The 16,784-nt window shown below is 51.4% G+C and overlaps 1 protein-coding gene across 2 annotated transcripts in view; it reads left to right on the top strand.

Annotated features, from left to right (window-relative positions):
- SPATA24 (spermatogenesis associated 24) overlaps positions 1-11,721 on the top strand; it is a 22,396-nt gene extending 10,675 nt beyond the window's left edge. For both annotated transcript variants that reach the window (XM_050962864.1, XM_050962865.1), the window contains exons 3-6: positions 6,582-6,712; positions 7,815-7,885; positions 9,297-9,399; positions 10,777-11,721. In XM_050962864.1, coding sequence (XP_050818821.1) covers positions 6,582-6,712; positions 7,815-7,885; positions 9,297-9,399; positions 10,777-10,867 — 396 coding nt within the window. In that variant the 3' untranslated portion in view covers positions 10,868-11,721. The remainder of the gene's footprint in view (positions 1-6,581; positions 6,713-7,814; positions 7,886-9,296; positions 9,400-10,776) is intronic.
- The last annotated feature ends 5,063 nt before the right edge of the window (positions 11,722-16,784 follow it).

Raw genomic sequence — 16,784 nt, 5'->3', positions numbered from 1 at the left:
CCTCTGGCTTGCAGGCCCCATGCGCTAACACTGTGCTGGTCTCTCTGGCTCTTCATGGGCCTCGCTTTCCTACCCCCTTGTCCTCTTTCCTCTCCCATCCTGTCCTGCATCCTTTTGCCCACCTTGCCAGGCTACCCCCAAGCTGTGGCACCTGCCCTCTCCCCAGCAGCCACGTTCCGAAGGCCCAGTGATGCTGTTCCCTGGGAGACGAGACTCTTCATTCCCATCTGTATTAGTCACCAGTGCCCTCCTACACCAAGGCTGTGGGCAACCCACACCTGGGTTTGTTTTTTGTCAGGCCTGCTTACTTTCCGCTCTCCTCCTTTCCAGCACCTCTTCTCCCTCTCCTTGTCCTCTTCCCCACCCCCCCTGTGTATGTCTACAACTGTTAGACAGCCAGTGCTGCGCCCGTGCCACCTGACTGGCCATGGGCTGTTTAATTGCAGCGTATGGTCCTGGCTCAGCCTGCAGCCCCAGCCTGAATGGCTAAAGTGCAATTAAACAGCGCTTGGCGGAATCAGCGTCCAGGCCAGCCACTTTTTCTTGCCTGTGTAGACGGCGCCCCTGCTGGCTTTAAGAGTGGCGTGTCCCCCCGGTTGCTAGCGGCGGGCCTCGCTGTCCCCGTTGCGGGGGCGGTGAGGGAGCTGGGTTGTGATTGGCCCGGGGGGAAGCGGCGGCCATTAACCAACGGCGGGGGGAGCGCGGAGATTGGCGGCGGGGCTGGGGCTCCGGAGTGGGGCGGCCGGGTACGCGGCTCTGGCCTTACCGGCAGCTGCGCGACGTCGTCGCGACCCAGGAGGCGCTAATGGAACAGCTGCGGCTCCGGTGCGGGGTCAAGCGCAGCGCTCCGGGGGGGCTCTGGGCGGATTGCCGACGCGGTGGGCGGGGCTTGGAGCGATGGTGGGTGGGCCATGTGGAGCTCCGCCACCTCGCCTTGTGCCTGCTGCTCTTTGTCCCAGAGGCTACTGAGGCCGCTCAGCTGCACTAGGGCGCCACCCGGGGCTATCTGTGGGCTGTCCCGGGGGCATGGATTGGGGTCTGGGAGCCATTGGGTGCATGTGCTCATCTGGTCTCCCCTCTCCCATTTGCACGTGAGCAGGGTGTTTTGTGTATGCATGTGCCAGTTCAGTTTCCACGGGTGCCCCCTTTCCCCTACTTTGTGTTTCAAGATAGTAAATTCCTCCTGAGACACCTCTTCCCCACTGACTGGCTAGCTCTGGCAGCAGGGTCATTGTACCATACTTGGATTTTATAGCCGGCCTTAAAAAACATGAGCGATTTGGGTGTGACTGTCCTTGGGTGTCCAATGATACACACCCAAGAAAGGGCTGATGATCAGAAATGCTCAGCATTTGTCCTTGGAAAGTCCAGCCACCTTTGAAGTTGTGAAGTTTGGCACGTCAAACTCACTGGTCCGTCTTGCAGGTCTGCCCTACATGTGTTGAAGCGCCATCTCTACACATAGCTGATTTATTCAAATTCCTTTTGCAATCGCAATACAGAGGAGAATTTTGTACGTAAGGAGGATTATGAGACTGTTGTGAAGAAGTTGGAGTAAGTAACCTCTTGGGAGTAGGACTTACAACTTCATACATTTTGAAAAGCATCTGGTACCATGGACTCTGATCCTGGTGGGGCCTCAATGAATAATATCAGAGGGGTAGCCATGTTAGTCTGAGATCTGTAAAAGCGCAAAGAATCCTGAGGCACCTTATAGACTAACAGATGTTGTTGGAGCATGAGCTTTCATGGGTGAATACCCACTTCATCAGATGCATGAAGTGGGTATTCACCCACGAAGCTCATGCTCCAAAACGTCTGTTAGTCTATAAGGGCACAGGATTCTTTGCTGCTTTCATGAATAATGTCAATTTCCATTTCTATTGGAACTAGGCCAAACAGAGTTGAAATTAGCCTTGCAGTGTTATTCGCGAGGTAGGAGAGCTGCATTTGGACTCAAGGGTAGTCTTGATGCAGCTTAGCAGTTTCTAAAAAAAAAATCGCTGAGTACTGCATTAAATTAGAAACCAGGAGAGTGAAACTCATGGAAAGGATATTAAACTTGTCAGTGGACTAAGTTTCCATGGGACTACATGTGCCACAAACGAATAAAAAGACTGTTTTAGTACCACTAACAAGTCTGCTCTCGGTGTGTATTCTCTCTACCACCTCCACCCCTTTTCCTCTCTTTTGAATCTTTGTGTCCAGCTATTTTGTTTTCAGTGGTGCTGTACTAGAGGTTCATGCTGTGAGTTTATTTGGTGAGCTGTCTAAAGAACAGGTCATTGTCCTGGAGCTTGCTTAGATGTTCGACATTTTAACTTTTTGTGGCTCCTGAAGTTATACAGGGTAAAGGTAACTAGGAGGCCCATGGAGCATGGATCCGAGGGAGGGGGACACCCTGTTCATCCATTGGAAGTGCTTGGGAGCTGTCAGTGACCCCCCCCCCCTTCCCCTCAGGAAGAATAACTCTCGCAAACTTCGCCACTTCCATTCCAAGTGCAGGCTCATTTCTTTGATCTTGCCTTCTTTAATATAAATACATGCAACAGGTATATTTTAAAAAAGAAAAAATTCTCCAGCTGGGCAAGAATGAGAGAGCAAACACACATGTGAGCTGTGCATTACTACTGCTGGATGGTGCTCAGATGCTACCATAAGGAGTGCCTATAAAAACCTATGAAAAACAGAACAGACAATAGCCCTGTTTACTTTGGAGCTGTGAGCAGTTGATCTGTTTGTGATGCCTAGTTGAAGATGAAGCTAGGATGTTGCTTAAGGTGATTAAAATGACATCCATTATCTTCATTTTTAAGAAAATAATTTTGGTCCCCTATAGTATAAAATAATAGTCAATTTTAATGCACTTTTCCACATTATCAAAAATGCCAAAAATCTGCAACATGTTGGCCTCTTCCATTCCCCTTAATGGTAACTGGGAGATCAGAGTGCAATTCTCATTGTAATGGATGATTGGAGCCAGATAGTCCCCTCCGTCACTGAGCTAACATGGAAGAAAGGTGTTCAGTTATTAGTGTGTTGTTGAGAACCTCTTAGCCTAAATGGTAAGTTGTATATGGTAGGAGCCAATGGAGTGGGACATCCGGGTGCTTAGTTGGTGAGGTACCCACATATATTGTGTAATTAATGGATTTTCGGTCCTTTGGATTGACGTTCACCAGGAAAGATTTAATCTATAAACTCAGCCCTGGTTACTTAAAGCTTGTAGCAAAAGGCTGAAATTGGTCAGTCAAGATCTTTCATATTCCACTTTTAAAGAATGTGTAGCTGGATAATTCAGTAAGTGGCACTCATCTCTCTGAGTAGATATTGAATTAATTTCCTTAGTGATGCCTGGGCACTGTCCTACCACCACAGGTTTTATCTTTTGGAGAAGACAAAATGGTGGACTTGTCCACTTGTGGTCATTAAAGGTCCAGTGACACATTTCCTTAGAGTTTGCTTGTTAGCGCCGGTGGTCTGGCCATTGTAGGGATTTGCATTCTGCCTCCTTCAACTCCCTTGCAGTTTCAGCTGGCTAGTCATTTTTTTAACACGTCCTGTCCTAACTTGCTTTGTATTTTGCTGTGCACTGTTTAATCAGCTACCACCTTCCTCCAGGGCTGGCTCCAGGGATTTTGCCACCACAACAGCACCCCTCCCCCACCCCCCCCAAAAAAAAGCTGCGATCACAATCTATGGCATTCACAGAGGTCCTTAACTCTGAGCGGGAGTGAGGACCCTCCGCCGCCGAATACCTGAAAGTGCTGCCCCGCTCTGGAGTTGCTGCCCCAAGCACCTGCTTGATAAGCTGGTGCCTGGAACCGGCCCTGCTTCCATCCTAGCCATGGCTGCCTTTCATTAGTGGGCACAATGGTTAAGACTGGTCGTAAGGTGCTTTGGCAGCTTCTGAAGTGAAATGTCCTCTGGAACTGTAAATGATCAACATGCATTAGATCAGGGGTCGGCAACCTATGGCATACGTACCAAAGATGGCACGTGAGCCAATTTTTAATGGCACGCGGCTGCCTGCTGGGACTCCGCATGCCATTAAAAATCCTGCCGACATGGCAAGCTGCAGGGTCCGCGCGCCCAGGCCAGAGCGTCCGGCCGAGCGCAGCATGCCGCCGGCCCCTCCTCCGCCTTCCTCTGGAGCCTTGCCGCCGCGCCCCTGGGGGCCGGGGCTGCGTTCTCTCGCGGGGCAGTGTTTGGGTCCGTGGGAAGGGAAAGACGCTCCCAGCTCATGTGGAGCCCTGCTGCCCCGCACGCAGCGCTCTGAGGGGCGGGGCAGGGCTGCGCGCGCGGCGGCAAAGCTCCAGATGAGCGAGGAGCCTCGTAGTAATGGGTTTGGGGCCAGGGGGGTTGGCTAAGGGGTGGGGGCAGTCAAGGGACAGGGATCAGGGTGGGTGGGATCCTGGGGGGGTGGTTAGGGGCAGGGGTCTCTGGAGGGGGCAGTCAGGGAGCAGGGGCGGTTGGATGGGGCATGGGAATCCTGGGGTCTGTTGGGGGTGGGGGGATAGGGGTCAGGGGACAGGGAACAAGAAGGGTCCGGGGGGCAGTTAGGGTGGGGGGGGTCTCTAGGGGGAGGTGGTCAGGGGACAAGGAGCTGGGGGGGTTGGATGAGTTGGGAGTTCTGGGGGAGGCTGTCAGGAGGCAGGGATGTGGAGAGGAGTTGGGGCAGGCAGGGAGCAGGGGGAGGGTTGTATGGATCCAGAGTTCTAGGGGTCCTGTCATGGGGTGGGGAGCAGTTGGATAGGCATGGGACTCCAGGGAGTTCTGTTTGGGTGCGGGGTGTGGATAAGGGGTTGGGGCAGTCAGGGAACAGGTTGAGGGTAGGGTCCTGGGGGGCAGTCAGGGGACACGGGGCAGGGAGGCTTAGATAGGGGATGGGGTCCCAGGAGGAGGTAGTCAGGACAAGGAGCGGGGAGGGGGGAGTTCTGGGGGAGGGCAGTCTCCCAGCCCTCTGCCCTGAGCCCTGACCACCCACACACACACTCAGCCCTCTGCCCTGAGCCCTGCACCCCACACAACCCCAGGCCCCTGCCCTGAGCCGTGTACCACCCAGCCCTCTGTTGACTCCTTCACCCTCCCATGACCCCAGCCCTGACTCTTGCACCCTGCACATCCCCACCCCCACCCTGAGCACCAAATGGGAGCTCCTGCACCCCCACTCACATTCCCACCTGCACCCCTCACACCAAATGGGAGCTGCCCAGGTAAGTGCCCGCACACCCAAACCACCTGCCCCAACCCTGAGCCGCCTTCCTCATTCTAGCTCCTCGCCAGACCTTTCACCCCCAGCCCTGTGCTCGGTCCACTCCCACCCGCAGGTCAGTGCAGAGAGAGGAAGAGAATGGCCAGAACCAGGGACAAGGTAGGTACCCACTGTTTGTGGGCAGGGCCGGGACCCCAGACCGGCAGCAGGCTGGGCGGGTCCGGTAGCCAGGATCCCATCTGGCAGGAGCCGGCAGATGGAACCTCTGAGTGGCAGTGGGCTGAGCCGCTCAGCCCACTGCCGGTCTGGGGTCCCAGCTGCTGGCCCCACACAGCCTGCTGCCGGTCTGGGGTTCTGGCTGCCAGACCCGTCCCAGCTGGGGTCCCAGCCACAAGCCCCACTCAGCCCACTGCCGGCCTAGGTGAACAGAACCCCAGACCAGCAGTGGGCTAAGCAGGGCAGTGGCATAAGATCAACATTTTAATTTAATTTTAATGAAGCTTCTTAAACATTTTGAAAACCTTGTTTATTTTACAATACAACACTAGTTTAGTTATATAATATATAGACTTGTAGAGAGAGAGAGACCTTCTACAAAACATTAAAATGTATTACCGGCACGCAAAACCTTAAATTAGAGTGAATAAATGAAGACTTGGCACACCACTTCTGAAAGGTTGCCGACACCTGCATTAGATTTTGAGGGGGGACATGATAATAGTCTTCAAATATGCTAAGAGATGTTAGAAAGAGGACAGTGATCAATGGTTCTCCATGTCCACTGAAGTTAGGACAAGAAGTAATGGGCTGAATCTGTTGCAAGGGAGATTTAGGTTAGTTATTAGGAAAAACTTTAAGAGTAGTTAAGGGTTAACTCAAGAGTAGTTAAGCTCTGGAACAGGCTTCCAAGGGATCCCCCTCATTGGAAGTTTTTAAGAACAGGTTGGATAGACACCTGTCAGGGCTGGCATATGTTTACTCCAAGGGTCCCCAACACAGTGCCCGTTGGCACCATGGCGCCCACCATCTAAGTGTGCCCGCGTACTGTCCGGTGGACAAGCATCCGCCAAAATGCCACCAACAAGCTGCATCATCCAGAGCATCGCTGCCGAAATGCTGCTGATTTTCAGAGGCAACGCCTATTGATGTTACCGCTTGTCTGCAGAATTTCGGTGGATGCTTGTCCGCCGCCATGGTTCTCCATGGCTCGACGAAAAAGGTCAAGGACCACTGGTTTACTCAGTCCTGCCTCAGTGCAGGGGGCTTGACTTGACCTCTCAAGCCCCACATTTCTATAAGTCTGTGATTTACACTCTGGATTGGTCTGGGGCTGGCAGAGAAAATAGGGATGCTGTGTGCATTACAGAAAGAAGAAGAAGAGCACTCAAAGACCAAAACCCTGCTTGCCAAGGAAGATGAGAAGCTGCAGTTTGCGCTCGGGGAGATTGAGGTTTTGTCCAAGCAGCTTGAAAGAGAGAAACAAGTCTTTGAAAAAGCGTAAGTTAGGGAGGGTGGGGAGGGGGAATTTGTGTTTTAATATTTGAAAACAGGCAGGAAGTATTTTGTCTTGTTAGTAACCAAGCTGGGTATGACAGCATCGTACTTAATTAGGGACTCCGTTCTCATGTGGGAGCAAAGTGTGTTTACCCAAATTTAATAGAATTAGATATCGGAAAAAAGTTAAGCACATACTAAAGTGCTTTGCTGAATTGGAGCCCAAAGCTATTAGCAACCATAGCATTCATTTTTTATTCTGATTGTACAGCCCCTAGCACAATGGGGCCCTCCCTGGTCAGTGACTGGGGCGACTGGCCATTACAGTAATACAAGTAATAAAATCAGCTTCATCACAACAGACTACTTTGCAGACTATATTTAACTATGTATTTAAATTCAGTTGACTTAAATGGGACTTAAGCATGTGCTTAATTTTAAGCTCATGATTAAATGCTTTGCTGAATCTGGACCCAAGTTCAGCCCTGTGAGGCCTGGAATTTAGGGTTTGGACAATCAGTCTCTTTAGGTTGCCTCTAAAATGTATTGCTTTGTGGTGAGAGAGGTTCAGCAGTGTTTTTTAAAGGGCATTTCTGCCTAAGGCCCCAGCCCTGTAAAGTGATTTGTGTGGGGGGATCATTTTGAGGCTTCTGGGCCTTTGCTGGTCTTACAGGCCTGCCCAAGTGGATCACTTTTGCAGGATCGGGTTTTAAATATGTAGTCCCAATCGGTGACATTTGGATGCCTGACTACATAAGAACGGCCATACTGAGTCAGACCAAAGGTCCATCTAGCTCAGTATCCTGTCTTCCAGCAGTGGCCAATGCCAGGTGCCCCAGAGGGAATGAACAGAACAGGTATCATCAAGTGATCCATCCCCTGTTGCCCATTCCCAGCTTCTGGCAAACAGAGGCTAAGCAGAGTAGCTACCATGCAAGTCTCCAAATGCCACGGTGGCTGAGAAGTTCAGAGCTGCCTAAGGGGGTTGCATGGCCATGGGGGTGCAGAAGGAAGATCAGCCCTTGCAAATGGGAAGGTTCTTCAGCATTTAAAATTACACTGACGCTCATGTCACTTGCCTTCATTTTTGTTGCTTCTGTTATAGACTTTCCAATGTTAAGAGCAAAGCGCTAAGAGAATCCACCAAAAAAGACAAGCTAATAAGCAAATGCAATGGTAAGTTTACCAGAAGCTAAAGTCTGTTACACATTGCTCTACCAGCTTAGAAACAAAAGGCCAGTAACCAGGATTTACTTTCATTAGGAAGTGTGATATGACTTAATATTGTACTCCCGCCAAGACAGACACACACATGCCACCCGCCATGGGGTCTCTCTGGACCAGAGATCCAGGTGCAGGGGATGGGGAAGCATGTTCCATGCAGTCACTATTCCTGGGCACCTACGTGGACATGAAGCAGTGCAGGGAGTTGGTGGAGCTGTGGTTCCACTCACCCATTAGTATATCAGCTGAGCTGGTGCAGGAGGGAAGGAATCTGCAGCTGGGAAAGGCCTGGTGCAGATACGGGCCCCTCCTGGAGAAAGGGAGCAGCAGGGAGGGAATCGTGCTTCTCTGAGTCACTGAGCAAAGGCTCAGAGTGTCCCTGCTTGACTGATAAGGAGAGCTGGCTTTCTCCGCAAGCAAACGGCACATGTTAAATATCTACCCACTTTTTTGTCAGGTTTTCCTCCCAAATCAGGTTAAGGTGCTCCCAAGGCATTAGGCTGAAATCCCAAGCCAGGCAATCAGAATCGTGTGTGGCTCAATCTAGGGTTTGAGCAGTAAAACATTTAATAGGGCAACGCTTTGTTCCGCTCAGTCTCTTCCCCCTCATCTGTAATGAAAGCACCTTATTGTTTAGCTTCAGGAAGCATGACCTGGAGATGAAGGCATAGGGGGATCTGGGCCTATCCCTGCCACAGATAGAGCATGTGATCAGGCAAGTCACTTGGGGCCTGATCCTGGGATGTGCCAGACATCTCCTGGGAGGTGCCCAGTGCCTTCAGCTGAAGTCAATGGGAGCTGAGGGCATTCAGGAGGTACTCAGCATTTCACAGGATTAGCCCTTTAACCTCTCTGTGCCTCAATATCTCTAGCTGTACTATACTGCTAGTGATACATACCTTCCTCGCAGGGGTGTTGTGAAGCCTGCAGACATCCATGCAGCGTCCTGAAGCCTTCAGATGGAAGGGTCTAGACCCAAGAACCTTTATTTTTGGTGTAGTTCTGTTTAACAAGCTGTCCTCTCACCTAAGCTGCCCCGCTTAGGTTTCATGCCGGCATTGCAGACCGTTTGTGTTTATGATCAGATGCACAATAATGTGAAACTAATCCAGAACTGACTGTAGCCCAATGTCACTGTCCACATTTCAGCGCAGAGCTAATCTCCATTTTGGGAGGTGTTAGAACATTTTTCCCATGTTTTCGGTATCAATGTTTGTAGCTGATACTATAAGAAATCCTTAAAACAAAGGCCAAAAAAAATTCAGCTGCCGTGTTCATACCAGAGGGAATAGAAATGCACCAAAGATTAGCTGCATCTCAAGTGAGTTTTAAGCCTCAACTTCCCCTCCACGTTTTTTGGTAGAAATCGAGAGCCATATTATGAAACAGGAGGATCTTCTGAATGACAAAGAGAATGAAATTAAGGAGCTACAGCAGTTCATCACCAAGCAGAAGCAAACACTCAAGTGAGTACTACCTCCTTAGATGGTTATCGGCCTTGCGCTGAAGCCAGTGGGAGTTTGATGCTGACCTCAGTGGGAATACGGTGTCTGTTTTGTCTGTTTCAATGTTTTAACAATCTACCCATCTGTCTCTCTAGCTGTCTTTGATGTCACTTCAAAAGTAATCCCATTAAATTCACTCCAACTAGAAGCCACCTGCCTCCACACTGACCCTTTGCCCTTGTCAGTCCCCTTCCGGCTCTGAGCCCTTGCAGCATGCCTGGAAGGTCAGCAGGCCGGTGCTGTTTCAGAGCAGGTGGGAGGGGAGTAGGTTCCAAAGTTGAGGGACCCTCACAGAGAACATCCTGCCAACCCCCAACATGTAAAGCAAGAGAGATCTAGCTCAGATGCCTCCGCTGATTGCAACCAGGGCAGCATGGCACCGGGTCAAGGCATCTGTCACGCAGGTGGATCCCAGTGGCTGAGAATGGGCATCTGTATTATGAAACCCGTTCATCAGCCTCATTGCTTGCCATCTCAGTAGAGCAGCCAAGGGCTGAATTGTCCATGGAGACTTCCCCTCTGGACTGTCCCTCCAGATCAGAGGGTAGGCATATTAATTAGGGGATGTTTGCATTCTGTGCTCGTGTTGTACCTGTTCTGTGGATAAATGGAAAATGAACCCTCTCTGCGGCTGCCAGCCTTGCACCTTTCATCTGCATGAAATTCTCTCTAATTAAAGCACTGCATTCTTCTTCGGGTGTATCTACAGCATGGGGCCCATGCTGGTGTCACCCCCTTAGCCTAGACACAGCCTGTATCTGCACACACGGTTTCTGTTGGTGTAGGAACGCCATCTTCCCAAATGATGTTGGCTACATCAACAGAAGCCCTCTTCCATCAGTGCAGCTGTTTCCACACTGGGGGTTTTGTCAGCATAGGTGTGTCGCTCGGGGGGTGGGGTTTTCACACCACTGGACAATGTAGCAATGCAGACATAACTTTTAAGTGTGTACCAGGCCTGAGCTGCCTCTTGACTGAACAGTGGGTCTTCCCTGCACCTTTCATGCCTGGAGTCTGATTTACCATCCTGACACTGATTGCCAGGAACAGGAGAATTATGTTGCTAATGCCAAAGTGTGAAATCAGTGTAACCCTGGTTTGCTAACACATCTGGCTACAGAGTGGCAAAAAACTCCTGAGTGCTACCACCGGGGCAACCTTTAGCTCTGGCTTAATAGAGGATCCTTGTTAATGTGGCCGTTTCCTTAGTACTTGCTTAGAAGATCCCTGATTAACCTGCCCAGGAAGTGACCGGGAGAATTGGTAATAAATTAGCAGCGTGATGCTTGCCAGTGCCACTTTCTGATGGTGGTTTTGTTTATTTGTTTGTTTTTGCAGGACTCAAGTGTCAGACTTAAAAATACAGAAACAACAGGAAAGTTACATAGCGCAAGTGCTGAAAAAAAAACAGAAGAAGGGTTTAAAGTGACTGTATTAAACGTTACACTACAATCCATGTATCCCCTCGATACGCAACCACTGTAAAGATTCTATGCTCACCGTTACTGCAGTGGCCAACAAGGCCAATAGCAATACTCTATCACTATCTCAGAAAGGTTGTAGATAGGTCACAACATTAACCCATCAGTGGGCCCTGGCCTACACAAACATATTTTTCCTGGCCTGGTGCAGTGGGGAGGCCCCTGGGGCAGGGGAGAGGTCAAGAAGGGGGTTGGAAAGTGAGCCCACCATGCACTCATCCTTCATTGGCGGCTCCTGTCCTGTGGGGCTAGGCCCAACTCCCCATTCCAGGCAGTGTGACCTGGCACATGGGGTTTGTGTCGCCACCACTCTCTCAAATTTGGCCCAGCTATGCCTCTGTCATGACAGGTGAGTGCCCAGGCTGAATCTGAGTGCAGATACAGACTCGGGCCACTGCAGTTTGATTTAATGCGGTGACCTTTCACCGCTGGAGCCTGGTGCAAGTGAAATTAATTAAATGGGCTTCCCTTTGTCCTCTAAGCACTTGTGTGCTTCACAAAGCTGCCACCTCAGCTGGGGCTCTGCTCAGAGCAGACCCCGGGTTGCAATAGCGGCTGTTCTTTGGTTACTGCTGATGTGGGCTGAGAGCTTATAGGGAAATGCTCCCATTGCCTAGCCATGTTCTTTCCCTTCCTCACCAGTGCTGTTTGTGTCTCACAGCTTCCCCTGTCTGGTCCCCTGTACCCACCAAGATAGTGGCAGGGACAATCTCATGATCTTGGTAAATACTGTTAGACCCCAGAAGGGTGACGGGATACATGTACAGACCAAGTGACTTCAAATAAAAGATTTTAAACGAAATACCTCAAGATCAGCTTCCCCTTTACTGCTCTGTCATCATTTGAGCTCAGTCTTGTGTGTCCCTTTGCTGGCTGAAGTCTTGAACCTGGCATCTCTGCACCACGCCCATTCTCAAGGGGAAGATGAGACTCCTGAATGGTTCAAGAAGGGCCAGTAAATTTCCTTCTTGGACTCAATGAGGACTCTCAGCACTACATTCCTGTTCCCAGACATGTGGATGCAGGTACCCAGCATGCAGTGGAGGGAGGGCAGGATGTGACCCTGCCCCTAAGCAGGGAGACACCCCAAAGTTCCCCTCCAAGATGGACAGATCCTGGGGGGGAGAGGGTGACTGTTGCTTTAAAACAGTCTGTGGTGGGAGGGCAGGAGAAGCTGGGCTGCATTCTGCATCCATTGAGCCCAAAGGCTTGGCAAGGGGTATGTAACACTCTGGATGAGCCTTTCCTCGCACTGCTCCTGAAGCACAGTCCCCAGCAGCCTCCTGCCCCCATTGCCCCAGCCTTCCAGTTGCTTCTGCATCATACTCAAGCTTGATGACACTCAGTGCCCTGCACCTTCCATTCCCTAAGCTCCTGGCTCCCCTGGCTGTGCCTTTGTCCCCTGCCACCTTCATGCTTTCCGTTGTGCTGCACTGCAGCCTGGCGCCCTCTCCTTTTCCTTCTCACCCCCTTGTATACCCAGCTCCCCAAACTCTGCTCCCCCTCATTCCTTTCCTGAGCCTTGTGTTTTTGGCTGCCCTAGGCCCCTCAGTCCCTGTGGAAGCCTGTGGTATTGGGGGGGGGGGGGGGGGCTGCATGAGGAGCAGCCAAGAGAGGGAGTGGCAGGCTGCATGGACTAGCAGTGTGACCAAGCCAGAGGGGCCCCTGTATTGCTTGATTTTTGGGGTGGCTGGGAGCAGAAAGGTGGGGAGAAGAACTGAGAAGAGTTGGGAGGGGTGAGCTAGAGAGGGAGCAGCTGTGGGAGTGATGAGATGGGTGAAGTGGGAGAACAAGGAAAAGACAAACTCCATCCTGCAGGTGCCTGCTCTCCTGCCAGGCACAGCCAGGGGGCGCTGCCTCTGAGCAGTGATACCCATCTGGCGTGTGCAGATGGGGTGGGGAGGGGAATGGCGAACACTCAGGAAACTGAGAGGCTCCATGCATGGAGAAATGCCTCCCTTCCTCTTCTTTCTACTGCCTAAGGCATGGTCAGGGAGCTTTTAAACTCCCCCCTCTGCCTTCCTCCCCCCCCAACCCCAGCCTGCTCTTGAGCTATAGTGGGACACTCTGCACGTTGAGGGGCAGTACATCTGCACTGCTGCTGCTGACATACCAGATGGGGATGGAGTCCTGATAGCACAAGTAAGATGAAACCCAGAGTGCTCCATAGGTGATGGCTGAAGAGCCCCTGAGGGATGTGTCATGTGCAGCAGGTAGTTGGCAACATGACCGGTTGATCATGGTTGAGGGAAGTAAAGCGGAGGGAAGTAGGCATTTTACTTCCATTTTCCCCATGGGTGATAGGTCCAGAGCAGTCTTATTTCCCTGGCGGAGACACAGTTTGGCCATCAGCGGCAAGCGTGAATCTCCCACTGAGGAAGCAGCGTCTGAGTGCATCCCCTGTGTAAATCTGGAATGACTCCTTTGCTGTGCGCTAGGCTCACTGAGAGCAAGGTCCAGCCCCATGAGGGTTACACACGTATCCAAGGGCAGAGTTCTCATGGGAAAAAGCACTTTCTAAAGGCAATGCCCCCTCATCCTGCCTCCTACTCTAGCCCAGTTAGGATAAGCACATGACTAACCACACAGGGAGGCTTGTTATTATACCATGGCCTTGCCTTGCTGATCCAATCTCAAACAGGACTATAGCATAAGCCTTAAGGAATGCTCTACAGATGAAAATTAGATCAACCTAGCTACATTGCTCAGGCTGTGAAAAATGTTATACCTTGTGCGACATAGGACGAGCTAACCCCCACTGTTGATGTAGGAGGTTGAGAGAATTCTTCCAGCAACCGAGCTACCATCGCTCCGAGAAGTAGATTATATTGACAGAAAAACCTCATCTGTCCATGTAGGATGAGTCTATGCTATGCCGCTACTGGGGCACATCTACAGCTCTGTAGTTCTGCTGCTGTAGTGTAGACATACCCTACACTGCTTCGCTGCAGTTCCTGCCAGAGCTCAGCCTATAAAGAAATCCTGAGGCTAATCTACTGTTTGGGGCCAAATTCAGCTGTTTGTCACATGGGGTGGAACCAGTGGGCTCCAAACCCTAATTCATGGAAGCAATATTGGCCTCAAACACCAGACAGCTGAAAGGTCTTTCCACTGTTGAGGGGGTTGAGCCTGAGTTCCTTTGCACAGGCTCAAGCATGGGTTTACTTTGCTGTGTGGATGGACCCTTAGTCACCAAAGCACCAGCAGGAGGGTAGAGGGCACCGTGCTGCTTTCTTTCAGAAGAAATATAAACCCCAAGGCCTGGTCCCTTGTGCTCACTACAGTCCTGTGGCACTCTGGCTGTCTACATGCGACGTTACTCTGCAGCAAGCCAGGGTGTGAGCCTACGGCACAGTGCTCTGTAGCAGTGTCCGGCTGGGATGTTACTGCACAGCAAGCTGGTGCACTGGAGAGTCACATCCCTGCTTGCTGCACAGTAATGTCCTGCATAGACCAGCCCTCAGGCCCAATTCAGACGTGGGGTCTGTACAAACAGTGTCCTGGCCAGATTTCCACTTGGTTAATTCCCATCTGCTACCTGAAGTCTTGGGGGTCAAATCTCCAACTGTGTAGTGCCATGGACGTGAAGGGAGCAATGCAGTAGCCAAGGTTCTGGCTCATTATTCCTAAAACTCCTTTGTAGTGTTGTGGATGCTGTTAACAACTATCACATCCACTCCAGAGGGGATTCTGTTCAGTGACATGCATGTCCCTGCCTTACCTCCTGGAGCACTGTGAGGATTTCTTCATTAATGTCTGTAACATGTCATGAGAGCCTTTGCTGAAACATCCCGGAGAAAGGAACATTGATGACTAATACATAAGCAGGCACTCACAGATGGCCAGCTGCGATGAGCTCGCACATATAGTTATGGAAGAAGAACCTGACCCAGTTACAGACGGTCTGTCCTCCTGCTAATGTAGCAAAGATGGGGCAACAGAGAGATCTTTATGGGCAAGTATTTTGTGCTCCTCCAGCATGAGAGCTGAACAAAAGCAGCTTGTGATGAAAAGGGGCAGATTCTAAAATGCTCTCCCTTCTTCTGGCACTGAGTTCAGAAATCAAATGCTGGGGATCAAGGCTTGAGCGCTGAGCTGGTTGGGGCCTTTTGATGTAACAAGCTGTATGTCCCAAGCCCAAATCTGTCCCACTCCCACTTTCATTCTTCCTCTGCACTCTGTGTGATGTTATCATCCTGGAGAGGTGAACAGGAACTGAACAAAGCAATCAATCTGTCTTGAAAGCCTGTGAGAGCCATGCTGCCTCAGCTCTCAACTCTTCCAGGGCTGTTTATAAAATGTCATCTTCAGTAGCACATTTGAGCTCCTAGCTCTCCCCACCCCAATGATGGTGACATGAAAAATCACCCTTTGTGCTGAACAAGAGTCTACTTCACAATGGCACCGTCTGATGAGCTCAAGGTAACACAGATTCACGAGGGCTCGGTCACCTCGAAGGCCACAGCACCAGGGCTGCTGGGCAATCATGATTCTTCCTACATTTAAATAGCTCATTTGGATGTGGTTCAGTTTGGCGGCTAAATTCCCCAACCATTCTGTCCACACTGAGAGTGCTCCAGTCCCAATCAGCCTCTGAGTGTGATGAGGTTGCACATGTGCCAAGCCCACAGTGACAGAGCATGTCCCAGCCCAGGGCTACAGGACTCAGGACTTTCCCTGTAACAACTTACTGCTGGCTGCTCCAGGCTTGGAACCGGAAGTGAGAGCTGGGAGCCTGTCTCCTCAGTGTCTATGCCCCTGGCTGGTGCTCAGGCAAAGAGGAGAAGAAGGGTGGTGAGACTGAGGCAAGGGGCCAGAGGGATTGGGGGGGAGACTGAGCCAAAGAGCTGGGGGAGTGGCTGAGAAGAGGAGCTGAAAGAGGTAGGATGGGGGCCCGGGCTATGGAGCTGAGGTTTGGCCGAGGCAGAGCGTATCTGGGAGTGGGACACAGAGCCGAGGGGGGAGAGGCGAAGAGGGGACTGGGAGTAGGACAACAAACTGAGGGGGCCGAGAAGAAGACTGGGACTCAGACAAGGGTAGGCGGGAAGGGCCAGGAGCAGAAGGGGTCAGGCTTGGGTAACTTCCTAATTGCTGAGGGCAGGATGCTGTAATGTCAAAGTTCTTTTAGCCGTTTTCGTGTGTAATACACATTGAACAACATGGTGATAAACGGCTCTCTCGGTGACGTTCCAGCGCTGACCAGCACTGATTGCCTCCTCTCAACAGTGACAGGAACTTCTGGAGGCCAGTCCCTCTCCCTGTTTCCCACCCCGGCAACATCCCTTAGGTGCCAAAGGTACGCTCTCTGGTCATTTGGCCGGGGCCGTTCACAGGTACACACGATAGCATAAAGCATTGCTAGAGGGCTCTCAGCACCAGACTTTAGCACGAGCCAGGCACTAACAGTTGAGGAAAACTTGCCCCAGGGACAGGTTAATCCACACCTTTCCACTAGGGAGATTCTTGCACCTTCCTCTGAAGCATCTGCTGCTGGCAGTCGAGTGGTTGGACTGCAGGGCTGGTCCATGCTGGCAATGCCTATGTGACGCTGTACACCACATTTCCATCAGTGTGACTGAGGGCAGCGTTTGCCCACCAGTCCTACCTGTCATGCGCAGGAGGCCTGCAGGCTGGTGCCATGACTCCTTGCTGCCTGTGTCATCGAGTGGTTAGGGCAGAGGACTGGATGCTAGGACTCCTGGGTTCTGCTCGCAGCTCTGCCCCAGACTTGCTTTGCGAGTCACTCACGCATTCCGTGCTGCATTTCCTGCAGCTGCAAAAAACACAGTCCCTGACCCTGTGTGCAGCTGAGCTCCCATGCACAGGCAGCGCCACAGTGAAGCCCAGGCAACTTTTAGCAGGATT

This window comes from Gopherus flavomarginatus, chromosome 7 (assembly GCF_025201925.1).
Source record: "Gopherus flavomarginatus isolate rGopFla2 chromosome 7, rGopFla2.mat.asm, whole genome shotgun sequence".
NCBI classification, from domain to species: domain Eukaryota; kingdom Metazoa; phylum Chordata; order Testudines; family Testudinidae; genus Gopherus; species Gopherus flavomarginatus.
Note: the sequence above shows the minus strand (reverse complement) of the source record. Positions and strands in the feature narration are given on the sequence as shown.